The sequence below is a fragment of the Canis lupus genome, chromosome 3 (assembly GCF_003254725.2).
Source record: "Canis lupus dingo isolate Sandy chromosome 3, ASM325472v2, whole genome shotgun sequence".
Taxonomy (NCBI): domain Eukaryota; kingdom Metazoa; phylum Chordata; class Mammalia; order Carnivora; family Canidae; genus Canis; species Canis lupus.
In genome coordinates this window covers 57388188-57404249 of record NC_064245.1, presented here as the reverse complement: position 1 = coordinate 57404249, position 16062 = coordinate 57388188, and the positions used below count along the sequence as shown (strand labels likewise).

General features: G+C 40.9%; 1 protein-coding gene across 10 annotated transcripts in view; it reads left to right on the top strand.

The window, feature by feature from the left end:
• The window catches only part of ZFAND6 (zinc finger AN1-type containing 6), a 64761-nt gene extending 50995 nt beyond the window's left edge, over nucleotides 1-13766 (top strand). For all 10 annotated transcript variants that reach the window (XM_049108517.1, XM_025436847.3, XM_025436843.2 and 7 more), the window contains 3 exons: nucleotides 691-791; nucleotides 10597-10710; nucleotides 12852-13766. In XM_049108517.1, the coding sequence (XP_048964474.1) occupies nucleotides 691-791; nucleotides 10597-10710; nucleotides 12852-13000 (364 nt within the window). In that variant the 3' untranslated portion in view covers nucleotides 13001-13766. The remainder of the gene's footprint in view (nucleotides 1-690; nucleotides 792-10596; nucleotides 10711-12851) is intronic.
• The last annotated feature ends 2296 nt before the right edge of the window (nucleotides 13767-16062 follow it).

The window sequence follows — 16062 nt, the reverse complement described above, 5'->3', positions numbered from 1 at the left end:
AGGCTTCTTGTTGTGTTTGCATTGGGAAGCAGTTGGGAAGGTGTCTTTAAGTTCCCATTTCTTTTGAGACGGCCTTTCCTTTATTTCTCCCGGTAACATGTCCCAGCCCTGAAGTCCTTCTGAATTCAGACTGGCTTCTCCTAACCATGTCCTGTCCTGCAGGGGCCCTGCCTATGACTCTCTGCTCCCTCCCTGGCATGGCGCCCCCAATTCAGGCCATGCCAGAGCTTTCCATTCTCACTGTGAAGTCCCGCCAGATAGAAGCCTGAAAACGCAGAAGTACTTGATTCGCCTGCAGTCTGCCATTAGGAGACAAGGATGACATTTCTAGTCGATAGTTTCTTTCCCCAGTTTGTGATGGGAGATGCCTAGTTCTGCTGCACCAGCACATACTTTACAGTATTATACCCGGGCTCCTGACTCTGTACCAGGCGTGACTGCACTGGTGTTCATGTGCTGAATTCATGCACAGAGACCACTCACTATTATTTTTAAAAGCCATGAATTTCTGGTCCAAACTGGTCTCTGAGTTCATGGCCTGTGGTTCATGCAGAGGTTAGAAAACAGTATCTCTGTGTTCTCTCTTGTAATGATGTACTTAGATATGTTGAACTTGTACTTATTACATCACTTTAATTACTGCTCCTACATGAGATCATTTTTCAAATCTACATATTTTTGCTTTTCTAGCCCTGTATCAAATCAGTCACTTTTATCAGAATCTGTAGCATCTTCCCAAGTGGACAGTACATCTGTGGACAAAGCAGTACCTGAAACAGAAGACCTGCAAGGTTTGCATATGAGCTAGCATACTTTTGTCATTCATTTAACAGTTGAGGATTACAGGCCAGGCAGTAACCTAGGTGCATATTTTTTTTTAATTGACTGCCTAAAATATATTTTTACATTTATTATTATGAGCAGAATATTTTATATCTCAAGTATTTAATTGAAGTGTTGGGAGCCATTTCCCACTGATCTATAATTATGTCATCAACGTAAATGTAGAAAATTGTAAATGTATTTAGTTTGAGAACTATAAGTGAATGAGTAGTGGTATTACAATATACTGTTCTCTTTTACTGTTATTTTTACCAATTTAACCTAAGTATTATTTCCCCTGCAAGCAACTATAGCTGTGGCCTAAGAGGAATCTCTTGGGTTCTTTTGTTTTGTTTTGTTTTTGTTTTGTTTTTTAAAGATTTTATTTATTCATGAGCGACACAAAGAGAAAGGCAGAGACGTAGGCAGAGCGAGAAGCAGGTTCCTTGTGGGGAGCCCAGTGTGGGACTCAGTCCTCGGATCGCAGGAACATGCCCTGAGCCGAAGGCAGATGCTCAACCATTGAGCCACCCAGGAGCCCAAATCTCTTGTTTTTTGACTCAGATTGTCAGAGAGACTGTTTGACTTGACTGGTGGTCGCCCGTCTCTCAGTATCTGTGGCCACGAGCATAGCCATCACGTTCAGTTTCCCATTTTCACAGCACGGTGCCTCTAGTTCTTGCCCACACTCTTTATATCCCCATTACGTGGATTAGAATGATGTAGAAGGGTTTTAAAATGTGTATGAAGGTTTTCTGGATAGGCAAAGATGATAGACATTGTGGAGGCTGGTAGATAGTGCAGGTATGTGTGGAGACAATGGCTCACTGAAGGAGGACACTTGGGAAAGGTAAGCCCATGGCTGAGCCTGCGGCATGATTTAGAGAAGATGCCAGACCAGTGAGAACTTCCATCAAACATAGTGTTCATGTGGTAGTGACAGAGAAGTTTGCTGAAGTTTAAATGTGGCTGAGCTGGCTGGTTCCTTTGCTCTGAGTTTATGCCCAGCAAATGATTAGCATAATTTGCCTATTCATAGATGTTGTTATAGCAAGAAAATAGAGCGTCTGGCCAACATCAGTATTGTCTTCCATGCAGCATAAATATTATTTTAAGCTAATAAGTAAATATTATAATTGAATAAATTTTACTTTTTAGTTAAATAGAAAAATATAAGGAAAGGCAGAAATAGAAAAATCCCTAAGATTTTGTTATCCATGGGACGTGAGGAATAGGAGAAGGGTGGTAAGGCTTTTTGGTTTTGTGATGGTGGCAGTGGCCAGCAGCTTTAGATGGGGTGCTGAAAGAGGTGGTGTGGCCAAACAGGATGTGCATAAAGTTGGGCATGATCGCATTTCAGAACTAGCTCCATTGGAGGTTGTAGGTAAGTAATTGGTATTCAAATATGTGAGGAGTATTAATGTCTGAGATTTGGGAGTCCTTGGCACATGTTGAGAAATGAGGGCTGGGACACCTGGGTGGCTCAGCAGTTGGGCGTCTGCCTTCAGTCCAGGGCGTGATCCTGGGGTCCCAGGATCGTGTCCTGCATTGGGCTCCCCACATGGAGCCTGCTTCTCTCTCTGCCTGTGTCTCTGTCTCTCTCTCTCTGTCTCTCATGAATTAATAAACTCGAAAGAAAGAAAGAAGAAAGAAAGAAAGAAAGAAAGAAAGAAAGAAAGAAAGAAAGAAAGAAAGAAAGAAAGAAAGAAAGAAAGAAGAAAGAAAGAAAGGGAAAGGAAAGGAAAGAAAGGGAAAGGAAGGAAGAAAGGAAAGGAAGGAAAGGAAGAAGAGAAGAGAAGAAAAAGAAAATGAGGGCTGAGATTAGGAGGAGCAAGTTGGAAAATGAGTCAGCAAAGGAAGGAGGAGTCATCTGGGTCCTGGTTAATTCCAGCCCACAGGTGCCCACGTCGGAGTGTTTCTAGAAGCAAGGGTTGCTTAGCAGTTTAGGAAGAGAGCTAAGTAAGGAACAGTGAAAACAGGCTGCTAATAATCATGAAGATGTTACGTCTCACAATGGAACAAATTTCAGAATGTTGGTAATGAACAGAACAGATGCGGCTTAAGGATCTGGTAGCAGTTGTTTCGCAAGTCTGACAAAGAATGAAGAGAGGTTGGTGAAAGATCATTGTGTAAAGTGCCTTTATACCACTCATGGTTAATGGATGACAACAGCCCTGAGAACAGGAATGGAGAAGGTGGTCTTGAAGCCATAGCAGGAGAAATCGAGGGTTTTGAAAATTACACTCCTTTTTCCACATACAATTTCAATGACTTTTGTGATTAAACCAGTATTAACTTGTAAGTACCTGTCTTTACAACTTAGCATTCCTTATTTTAACATTGCAGAATCTTTGAAACATCAAGTTTCATCTGAGTTTGAGAGGATTCATTTTTCAGTATGTAAAGTCCTCTAATAGCCTAGTTTTTAAAAAGGTCTTGCTTATTCTGTTGAATTAAAAGTGTCTTCTTTCATTATAAACCTGTTTCTCCTGCTATCCAAAAGTAGAGTATTTCTGTGAAACCTTTTGTAAACCAAAATGGTGTAAAGAAGCAATTACCATTTCATAAAAGCGAAAATTCTCTTTGGATATCTTTCAGTCAGCAAAAAAGGTACTAACGTAGGTTTTTCATAAAAGTGAAGTGGCATATAGCAAACTCTCAGTAGCGGGGGAATTGAATGTGTGTGTATGTGTGCCTTTAAGTATACACATACACTCATAACGTAAACGTACTTGTGATTTCTCTGTTGGATAGAAATAAATGCAGAGAATATTTTTTTCCCATCTATTTAGTGGATGGACAAAAATTGATAAAGAAGAAGTCTTGTACTCAAGTCCTGTGGTCATTTGAGCTAGAACCAGAACCCAGGCATCTGACCTGAGGCCAGTCTGTCTACTGGACAGTTGTAGCACTCCCTAGACTGGGATGTGGGTATGTGCATTCCTGTTGACATGTGAGGCCCCACCATTCATTCAGCATGGTGTCGTCTGGTTTGGTGACTGACCAATTATCTACTTTCTTCCATATTACTCCATTTGCATCCTTCAGGGAAATTTATTTAGATGGGAAGATCATCCCAGATGGAAGAGGGTACATGAGTAGCAGCTGTGCATCTAATCTAAGCCAGCATCTTCTAACATTCTTTATTAGAGTTTTCAGATTAGTTTTCTTGAAACAGCTTTCTTCTCTGTAGGTATCCTGCTTATAATGAGGATATGTTGCTACCAGTTGAGTGGGACTGCTTTCATTTTGTCCTCGTGGCTCTGAAGAATTTTTCTCCTCTTTGAATGAGAATTTAATGTATCATAGCATGTTTCTCATTTAATTTTTTTATTTTAACCATTGGCAGTACCTAACTTATATTGTCTCACTTAGGAATGTCAGATTTTCAGTTGACAGAAGCTAGCTTTAAAAACATTTTTTCAAGTGTTTTGGTACATTTCACATTATCATGCTGGATTGTCGTGCTGCGCATTATGCTTCGCTTCATTTAACTGCTCAGTCCCTCGGTTCCTGGACCTCAATAAAAAGAAGTGGAATTTGGATCAAAGGTTCTGTTTGCATACATTGACACCTCCACTTCTCTGAGCCGTATTTTTATCACTTTTAAAGGAGAATAAGTAATAGCCACATGCACCTTACAGGGTGCTCGAAGTCATTGAAATAACAGAAGTGAAGTGGGCTTTGTTACACATAAGAGAAGATTGTGAAGCTTCCCAACAGTGGCACGAGGTGATGAAGCACAGGGCTGAGCCCTTCATCAGTGACACATTCTAGGAGGACTTGAGTTCATGTCAGCACAGTGGATAGGAATGCCATCCAGAGTAACTTCGTGCACTAGACTTTCAGGCTCCAGCTTTCAGGGATCCTGACTTCATGCAAACTTGAGTGGACAACTCAGTGGCTCAGAACAATCTGAGAGGAATAGTCCCATTAGACTAATTTGAGAAAGCTGCCTGGATTAAAAAATCAAAGATTTCTTCTGATTTTAAAAGCTGGGTGAGAATAGCCAAACAATCTTGAAAAAGTAAAACAGTTGGAGGAAGACTAACCATTCCCAGTCTCAGAACTGCCCACCAGCTGCAGTAGTTGAGACTTACAGGCACAGGCATGAGGACACTCCTGTTGATGGTGGGGCTAGCACAACATCCAGAAATATGCTCTGATGGTTGTGGGCAGTTGATGTTCAGCAAGTGTGCCAAGATCTTCCAGTAGGGGAGGAGTAGGCTTTAGCAGATGATGCTGGACAGTTGACAGAGTGAAGTTGGATCTCTGCCTCACCTTATACAGAAGTTTACTCCAGAATACCAGAACGTAGGAGCCAAGACTGTAAAACGTTTAAAAGAAAACAGACATAAGTCTTAATGACCTTGGCTCAGGCATGCTTCCTTACGTGGGGTATCTGAAGCACAAGCCACCAGATTAAAACACACATTAAACCTATTACTTCAAGGGCCACCATCAAGACGGTGAAAAGGGGGCAACCCTGGTGGCTCAGCGTAAAGTTTAGTGCCTCCTTCAGCCCAGGGCTTGATCCTGGAGACCCAGGATCGAGTCCCACGTCAGGCTCCCTGCATGGAGCCTGCTTGTCCCTCTGCCTGTGTCTCTGCCTCTCTCTCTATGTCTCAAATGAATAAATAAATAAAATCTTAATAAAGAGAAAAAAAAAGATGATGAAAAGGCAGGCCACAGAATAGGAAAATAACATTTGCCAGTGAGACATATCTGATTAAGATACAAAGAATGTTATAATTCAACAGTAGAAAGACCACAGTTTTTTAAAGGGCAAAGGATCTAAATAGACGTTGATCCAAAAAAGATATGCAGATGGCCGAGTGTTAAGGAATGGAGAAATTAGAACCCTAATACATGCTTGTTGGGGGTGGAAAATGGAGCAGCCATCTTGGGAAACATTTGGGCAGTTACACATTTAATTCAGAAAGTTAGAGAGTTAACCCATATGAGCCAGAAATTCCATTCCTAAATTCCAGGGGACTGAAAACGTGTGTCCACACAGAAACTTGTGTGAGAATGCTCATAGCAGCATTGTTCATAGTTACCAAAATGTGGAAACAGCCCAGATGGCCATCAGCAGGTGACTGGATAAACGAGATGTTGCCTGTCCATACTGGGATGTGTGTTCAGCTGTGAAAGGATTCCAAGTTCTGATACCTGCCACAGCAGGAGTGAACTCTGAAAACATGCAGAGTACATGCAGGTAGCAAGGCCACATGTCGTATGGTTCATTTATACAAAAGGTAAGTCTGGTGGAGAAGGCTCCCAGCCGGAGCAGAAACTGTGAGACAGGCATACAGGAGGACACATGCCATTGTGGGTGGTGGGAGCTGAGGGAGCTTGCTGGAGGGGCCAGTTCAGCAAGTCTGTGTCAGAACTAAAGCCAAGGAGGTGGTTGAAAGCAAGTCATGGAAGATCCCTGAGGTATTGGTTCTAGTAAGTGGTTAGGGGAAGAGAGCCTCATGAAGGAAGGCTGGTTGGTTTTTTGTTGTTTTTTTTTTTAAGATGGCCTGAAATTGTACTTTAATAAGATTAATGTGACACTTCTTCACCCCAAGATAGCTGCTGATAGAAATTGCTTTCCTGCACAGAGCTGCTCTGTCCAGAAAGGTGACCACACATCTTGGGTAGCTGCTGAGCACTTGAAATGTGTCTCCTCTGAAATTAGATACTTTTTACTACATATTTGTTTGCTAGTTACACCAAGTGTAACATACACATAAGTTTCAAAGACCAGTATCAAAAAGATGAGAAATGTTAAATACCGATTACATTTTAAATGATAATATATGTTAACTTTGCCTTTCCTATACTTTTTAACACAGTGACTGGAAAATATAAAATTAAATCTATAGCTTGGTATATTTTTTTTGGAGCCTGCTATACTATAAGACTTATTTTTCCCTGGAATATTTAAAATGTTCTCATTTTGTGAAGAATTTTTGAGCTAGGACCACAGATCATTTTGTCCAATCCCTCATTTTACATAAAGTAAAGGACAGGGGAGGAAAATGAATGTTCTCCCAGTGGGTTATTGGGAAGGTGTGTGTTCATTCAATGTTTGTTGAGCGGCTGCACTATCAGCACTGGGTGGAAGTGGTGAGCAGAAGCCTCCCAGGAAGATGTGTGTGTGTGTCACTTCACGTGGGGATTGTGTCTGCTGTCAGACGACTCCAGTTGCCTATTAGTATCATCACACATATTAATATGCTCCCAGAGGTAATGCTAAATCGTTTATATACTTTTATATTTGTGTGCTTTTTTTTTTTTTTTTTTTTTTTTTAACAGGACCCAGAGCTGAGGGCCTTGTTCCTCCTGAATAGGACCCTCCACGTGGGTAGTTGAACTAATTTTACCTTCCCTGTGCTTGTGAAGTGTCAAGTTACTGGCCAGTACACTTTGTCTAGTTGGGATTCCCATTAAAAATTAAGTTTACTAAAAAAAAAAAAATTTTAAGTTTACTTCCCAGGCCTCATGCCTAGGAGTCCCAAACAGCCCCTGAGGACCAGCAGGTCACACGTAGGCAGCTGACCTTGTGCACAGTTGCCATGTCACTCTGAGAAACTGCCTAGTTCTAAGGACACTTGTTCTTTTTGGCATCACGTGCAGTATGTGTACGGCTCTTTTAAAATATGGAATTGAAAAAAAAAAATAAATAAATAAAATAAAATAAAATAAAATATGGAATTGTTTCCTTTTCCATAAATAAGAGTCTGATAAGGCAGGCTTTGATTTTCAGTTTCACATACAAGAAAATGGGTCATTTTGGGGAATCCTAAGCCCTCACACAACACTAGATCATTTTCCCTATGAACTAATCCGGTGAATGTTTAAATTCAGGATGCCAGGGCAGCCCGGGTGGCTCAGTGGTTTAGCGCAGCCTTCAGCCCAGGGCCTGATCCTGGAGACCTGGGATCGAGTCCCACATCGGGATCCCTGCATGGAGCCTGCTTCTCCCTCTGCCTGTGTCTCTGCCTCTCTCTCTCTCTCTCTCTCATGAATAAGTAAATAAAATCTTAAAAAAAAAAAAAAAATTCAGGCTGCCAGTCCCCTAACTAGTTTGAAACAAGTGAAGGTCATCTTAGTCTCATGGGATCATGGTGGATGGTGAGATCAGCCTCAGAAGATGGTCCTCGTGCGTAAGCTCTCAGACTGCCTGTGGATCCTTAACTCTAAAGATAGTGTGTTTGCCATCGACAGGTTGTTGGAGCTGATACCATGAAATGTCTTCACAGAGATGTGTGTACGGAGTAGCATTTGTGTCTGTGGCAGGGAAACATGTTTTCATTCTCCTCCGTTTCCAGATTCCAAAGTTTGTGCCTCAGCAATTTACCCAGTTTTGTTTTAAAAAAGTTTTCTTGGAATAATGCTGTTATTGCTGTTGAAGCATTGTTCATATAAGTTTATGTGAACATCACAGTTTCTTGGGAGACCAGGTTAGATATTATGGCTTATAGATTTCAAAGGTAATAAACAGATTCTTTTCTGATACCAAGTTAAACTATTTTTGAGCTCTTTACAAATAGTGGAACGTTATTTGATATGTTCTGGGGGCTGTGGGTAAAACAAGTAAGACATTCAGACCCTATCCTCATGAGTTCACATTCTGAGGATATTTATTTATTAATACTGAAAGGCTTTATGTGTTCCATAGCCTGTTTTAAAACATTCATAAAATGTTTATATTTACAGCTGTCTCCCACCTGGTTTCAGAATGTCTAGGTGGAATAATCAGTTATAGAATTGTTCATTCGTGCATATTTACTTGTTAGTTGGTAGTGTTTTGTCTTTGTCATATTTTGTTAAAACGGGAGGTAATGTAGTTAGCATAAGCAGTCTAGAATCCATTACATCAGATGCTTGAGCATCTACTCTAGAATTCACTGTGCTGGAGATTCAGATAGGAAATAAGATCTCATCTGTCCTTGGTGGGCTTACAGTGTAATTGGGGAAACTGGGGCACGTGACTCCAGTAAGTGAGTAATTGAGGAATGCAGTTGAGCAGGTTTTTGTGGCGTGCCTGCCAATGTGGTCTGGGGTGTGAGGACAGGCACTGGTGGCAGGAGTGGAATGGACAAGCTCCTGCCCTGGAGGAGCTCACTGCTAAGCCAGGTTAAGACAAAGAGGCCATTATAATAGCATGGGCTATACTATTGGGGTACATAGGAAGAGCTTCCTATTCTAAGCTGTTGCATAGGGGATAGAGTGAAAGTTGATGGTATAAGCTTAAACAAGACAAGAGAGACCAGTTCAATTAAGCCAGGTTAAAGAGTGAGACAAGAGGGGCATGGGAAAGCATTCCGCACAGAAAGGTTATTGACAGAATCCTTTGTATGTTTGGAGAAACTGGCATTTCCTAAGGCTGGAGCAGGGAGTGTGGCTAGGCATGGGAGAAGAGTCTTTTTTATATATATATATATTTTTTCCAGGTGATTTTATTGTGTAAAGTGAGTGTGACAGGCCTCTGAGCTTTCTCCTGGAGGTGAGTCACACCGTCAGACTTGCACTCGGAGCAGGTGGCTGGAGGTAGCGTGTGTAGACTGCAGAAGCAGCTGTGCCCACAACACGAGCTGTGCCCAGGACTTGACAGAGCCTAGCAAGGGAGCCAAGGCTAATCTGTGAACCCTGCATTTCTCCAGAGCAAGGGGGGCTTGAGCTTCACCTGCACAACGGAAGAGGTAGACCCAGGGTAGATGAGGAAGAGAAAGGAGTCCCTTTGCATAGGTTATAAATGGTGTGAGCAGAGGACTGGCTCCACGGTTGTTGAGTAGCAGGCTGCTTAGGAAGGACTAGAGGGTGAGAGGGACACCTGGGTAGTTCAGCGGTTGAGCATCTACCTTTGGCTCAGGGCGTGATCCCAGTGTCCTGGGATGGAATCCTGCATTGGGCTCCCCACAGGGAGCCTGCTTCTCCCTCTGCCTGTCTCTCTCTCTCTCTGTCTCTCATGAATAAAATAAACTCTTTAAAAAAAAAAAGACTAGAAGGGTGAGTACTTGGCCGTGGAAAGTCACTGTTCGAGAGCAAGATGTACTGTGCCCTGGGTTATGCGCAGACTCTGGCAGCAGTGTGCAGGAGGGCCAGGGGGGTCACATTGGCTAGGGTCGACATACCGTGATTTGACTGAATCTTGCTGCAGCCAACCTTGGCCTTGCTACTTGTGTGCATCCATTTGTTATCCTAATTTTAATGTTCTGATAAATTTATCTTCTAACATTTTAGAGGTTTTATGTGAAACATTCTGGAAATTTGAAACATGGCATTCCGTCTAATCTTGGTATCAGCTTTTTTTGTCCTTGTTCTCTGAGATATATACGTAGTTCTGACCCCAACGATATTTCGACGTTGACACGTGGCTGTTTTACTTACGCACTCCCTTAGAATACCCAGCTAGTATTTGTGTGTGTGTGCGCTTGGGCATGCGCAGGCACACGCACACGCACACCTTTTATTGATCAAATACATAATTATTAGAAAAAGGGAATACAGAGTGAGACCTCAAGTCACTGCTTTAACATGTCAGTATACTAGATTTCCTGTGTGTGTATGCACAGATACATAACATGTACATACATATAATGAAAGGGGGTGTGTATTATGTAATCCACTTTGTAACTTTATGTAAGCTTCTTTCCGTGCTGACAGATTCCTCAGCTCTCCTCACAATAACAGATCAGTGAGGTTGGGGTAGGGGGACAACCACCACCCAGCATTAAAATCTTACTGAATAATTAAATTTTACCACCTTCCTGTTTTTGTCAGCTTCAGTATCAGATACGGCACAGCAGCCATCTGAAGAGCAAAGCAAGTCTCTTGAAAAACCAAAACAAAAAAAGAATCGCTGTTTCATGTGCAGGAAGAAAGTGGGACTTACTGGTAAGGACCTAAATCTAATGGTTTAAACTTAAGATTATATATTAAAATATGTATGGCTTACTGTTCTGGCTTCAATGGAGATCATTTTTGTTACCGTGAGAGTTAATACTGGATATGCTTCAGCGTCTGAATTCTCTTAAATAAAATAGCTTTAATTATATACCTGAAAGTGAAATGAATAGATTTTCTTTTAAAAATTCATTCCAGCTGGGTTTGAGAGCATTAGACCCCAGGTTGACCCCAGGTTGGGTCAGTGTGCCAGGTGCTTTGAAAGATGTGGCTCCTGCCTTAGCATAGCCAGAAATTGCAGATGAGGGAGTGTTTAAATACCTGAGAGGTACTTTCTCTGTGTAGTAATGGTAGTGGTGTGAGGGCTCAGTGAGTTAGCACTTGTGAGGTGTTAGCCCGGGGTCACCACACGACTGCAATGGAGCTGTTGACAACATTGTTACTAAGAGAGGAAGAGAAAAATATTTGAAACATCACTTGGGTGTTTAGCAAACAAAATAGATGAAGTGCCATCAATAGATTACTTTGGGAGTTCAGGGATAGGTATCCTAATTAATTCATACAAAAGGGGAATAGAGGCCCATCATGGAAAGTATCATGGAGACAGTGTGTTTCAGCTGGATCTTGAAAGATGAGGAGGACTTAGAAATGATGGGAATAGGAGCATTTCACGCAGAAAGAATAGCTTGGACAAAAGATCAGAGAAAGGAAAGAATAGGGCCTGTTGAGGTTCCCAGATGGAGAGGCTGGCTGGCGACAGCACGCAACATGTGAAGAGGGGGTGTCGACTGCTGTGGCCAGACAGGCGCCTAGTGGCGGCTGCTGCTTTGGGCTGTGCTGAACGGTGAGAGCAGGCCCAGCTGGAAAGAATGGTCATTTATTATTTATTGTGTGCCAGGCGTTGTGCTGAATCCTCCACATAAAAATTTGACCGAGGAGCTGAAGAGAGTAGATTAAGATTTTTGGTATCTCTTAGGAAGGTTTCTCTGGGCAAGGAATAGGTTTTAGCTAAGGTGGAAAGGGGAGGGGAGTACAGTCTGATATCAAAGATGTTTAAGATTGGCACATACTTTGGCAAATGTGTTTATTTAAAGAATACATGAGTAATGAGCCAATAAGATATTTTAAAATATACTTATTTAGTGTCAAATGTAGTCTTTTACATCTCAGAAACTCTCAAACTGCATGATTGGAAGGCTGAGACTTAGTAACTTTTGTCTTGTCCAACCTGTCTGGTGTTGCTCTAGCTTCATTTTCCATTTGTTATCATGAAGCTACAGAATGTTTCTAAAGCTAAAACAAAATGTGGTAAAGGAAGCTTACATCAGATGTCCGTATTTGAAATATTGATTCCTATGCTCCATTTCCAACAGTTCCATCATACCATAAAATCTTAATTTTAGGAAGTAGTCCTATTTTATATAGACTATCCACACTCTCTTTTGGCTTCAACTCCTTGGGTATTTCCCTAAAATAAATATCATTTATTGCATGTTTACTAAATATTAAGCGCTTAACACATTATTCCCTTAATCCCTAAAATAATTATTCCAAAATTATAGATGCAGAAACTGAGGCTCAGAGAAGCTAAGTAATTTGCCTACGTTAGTATAAGTAGATTTCTGCTTAGGCGCCAGACTCCAGCTCCTGCTTTTACTCAACCAGCAAGAGCAGCTCAGTCACCGCTGGCAGTCTTCCAGGGGAAGCCAGCGTGGATACTGCAGTGTTTCTTAACAGTTCTGCCAGAAGTTTCGTTATGCCTTTCTTAGTTAAATTTTAAGGTTGCTTATTATGACAATGTGCTTATTTTCATATTTGAGGAATGTCTTCCGTCCAGTGTAGCAGTCCTGATTTTGATAGGAAGTGATCCTGGCCACATCACAGGTGAAGAGACCTGAGCTCAGGGAAGTGGCTAGGATCTGTTGTGGTACAGACCTCTATTTGTAAGATAGGAACGCGAAATGAAGCTATCAGCTAGTGAATTCTGAAAATGTTATTAGGTCCTGAAACTGTCTGGAATGATTCTTTAGATGGCTGTCCTAAATACATATTTTTAACATTAATGATACTAAGGAACTTAATAGTTCGACCTTCAGTCTGACTCACATGTGTGTGTATTAATCCATTTGCAGGGTTTGAATGCCGGTGTGGAAATGTTTACTGTGGTGTACACCGTTACTCCGATGTACACAATTGCTCTTACAATTACAAAGCTGATGCTGCTGAGAAAATCAGAAAAGAAAATCCAGTAGTTGTTGGTGAAAAGATCCAGAAGATTTGAACTCCTGCTGGAATACAAAATCCTTTGACCATCTGCAAACTAAAAATTGACTTGAGGTTTTTTTTCCTAGTCATTGGGAATGTAGAGCACTGTATCTTGCATAGACCTTTTAATCATGCATGTCATCAGAAGAATAGATTTTTGTTTTTGTTTTGAAAATGACTCTGAACATTTATTTCCATTGCAGTTTCTGTGGCTGAAAAGACTTAAGTAAACTTTACAAGTATTATCCTTTTAAGATCATTTTAATTTTAGTTGAGTGCAGAGGGCTTTTATAACAAACGTGAAGAAATTTTGGAGGGCCGTGATTTTTCCAGTATTAAACATGCATGCGTTGATCTTGCAGTTTATTTTCTCATTGTGTGTGTACATAGCTTTTCTCTGCAGCACGACCTCTGTCGATGGCGCCCCTTGGGGCACAGCTACTTACCAGTCACTGAATGTACCTTCATCCTTACGGCTGCTTTGGGGTTTTCATTAACAAAGGTTCTACATATGTTAGCATATAGTTTCTTTGCACCCACTATTTATGTCTGAATCATTTGTCACAGGAGAGTGTGTGCTGATGAGATTCTAAGTTTGTGTGTTTTTAAATTTTTTTGAGCGAGGGAAGGAAAAGCTGTATGCATTTCATTGCCGACTGCAGGTTTCTTTCAGATTACGTTCATCGGTCTGTGTGTATACAATATGAAGAATGATCTGAAGTAATTGTGCTGTATTTATGTTTATCCACCAGTCTTTGATTAAATAAAAAGGAAAACCATAATTGTTCCCTTGTATTACTTTTTCTGTTATTCTTTCTGGTAGTTCATTTTGACTTTTGGTCCTTTAGTTTTCTACTGTATTAGTTTTGTTCAAGTCCTGCTGCTGTTGCATGAACATCTATTTGTGACCAATCTTATGAGGATAAATTGTAATCTTAGATTCCTTTGAGTTGGAGGTGTCAGCATTTCTTTAACACCACGAACTACTTTCTGTCACGTAGATACCGACTTTTCTAGCTCTTTTCTACATCCCGTCATGCTGAGTTAGCATCTGGTTAGGAGCTCCTTTTTCTGGTAGAATTCGAGAAAACCGAAAGGGCATAATTCAGACATGGCAGCTGGAGGATTGTAGATGAGAAAGACCATTTGTCCTGTGGTTTTCAAACTTATCTGGCAGCCAATCCTTTTTTTTTTAAACATGAAACATAAAACGGGTGAAAAGCAGTATCTTAAAATACAAATTCCTAGGCTTAAATTTGTTTATCACTACTTTATTTGTAAGTTCTATCTTTCTATGTAAGAATGGCTTAGCATGAAAATCTATAAATGTAATTTATTTAAATGTAATCTGTTAATTTATTACACAAACAGATTAAAAAGAGAAAACTGTTCTCAGTAGCCCAACAGATTCAGGCTGTAAGTATTTAATAGAATTTAACACCCGTTCATGATGAGAGCTCCTGATAAATTAGAACGAGGGAGGAATTTCTTTTAGCTGATAGTTTCTATGTAAACCCAGACAAACGAAAAGCAGGCATCTTTCAAAGAGAGGAAACTCCCTTTTTTAAAAAGTCGGAAACGGGATCCCTGGGGTGGCTCAGCAGTTTAGCGCCTGCCTTTGGCCCAGGGCACGATCCTGGAGTCCCGGGATCGAGTCCCACGTCAGGCTCCCGGCATGGAGCCTGCTTCTCCCTCCTCCTGTGTCTCTGCCCCTCTCTCTCTCTCTCTCTCTCTCTATGTCTATCATAAATAAATAAATCTTAAAAAAAAAAAAGGAAAGGGCTGCTGGCTGTCCTGTGCTTGTTCAAAATTGAGTTGGAGATCCTGTATTCAGTAGAATAGTCAAAACAGTCCTAAAAAGAAGAAAGGAAAAAGCACTGGATATTTACATGTTAGGTGTTTGTTCTTAGAGAAAATCCAGATGAATCTAGAGAAAGTACTAGACGTAAAGAATGTGGTTAAGCAGCGAGTATGACATTAACTTTCGGAGGCTGGGTGCATTCCTGATAGTGGTAATAACTAGAAAACCAGAAGACAACCTTTATGGTAGTTTCAACCCCACATACCTAGGAGATTAACCATACGTATTGAAGGTCTCTTCAAGAAAAAATTCTAAAGTATTATTAAGAGACAATAACAGATTTCAGTAAACAGGAGGGACACATGTTAATGGCTAGGAAGACCATATAAAGATGCCATGTAGGCAGCCCCAGTGGCACAGTGGTTTAGTGCCGCCTGCAGCTAGGGGTGTGATCCTAGAGACCCAGGATCCGAGTCCCATGTCGGGCTTCCTGCAGGGAGCCTGCTTCTCCGTCTGCCTGTGTCTCTGCTTCTCTCTCTCATGAATAAATAAAATCTTTAAAAATAATAAAGATGCCATGTGTCCCCAGAGAAACCTATAGATGCAACGCAATTCCAATCAAAATCCCACCAAGTTTTCTCCTGGAACTTGTTAAAGCAATTATAAGTAAAAGGTTAAGATAAAGGGCTAGGGCGTTTTTGAAAAGAAAGGTCAGGGAGGTGGGCACTTGGCCTGACAGATGCTAGTGCTCATTCACATGAAGCCACATTAAAGAGCTTGGTATTAGCTAAAGGATGTACACACTTCCCAGTGGGATAGACTTGATTGCCCAGAAAAAGGCACGTATGTACTGAACTTTGGTGTAAGAGGTGGCATGTCACGTTAGGGAAAGTTAATTTGATAATTTAGCTAGAACAGTTGGTTATCTGTGTGGGAAAGAGTGAAAATTGACTCCTACCTCCTGCCCTAGGAAGTTAATGTCTTAAATGTGACACAAAATTTTCAAACTTGGGAAAAATGATAACTACTTCTTTGACCTTGAGATAGAGTACTACTTAAGACACAAAGCATTAACTGATAAATTTGATATTAAAATGAGGTATTTTATACCTAGGAATAAATTTAACCGAGATGGTAAAAGACCTGTACTCAGAAGACACTGGTGGAAGAAATTGAAGGTGATACAAATGAATGAAAAGATATTCCATGTTCATGGATTTGAAGAATTAATATTGATAAAATGTCCATACTACCCAAAGTAATCTACAGATTCAGTG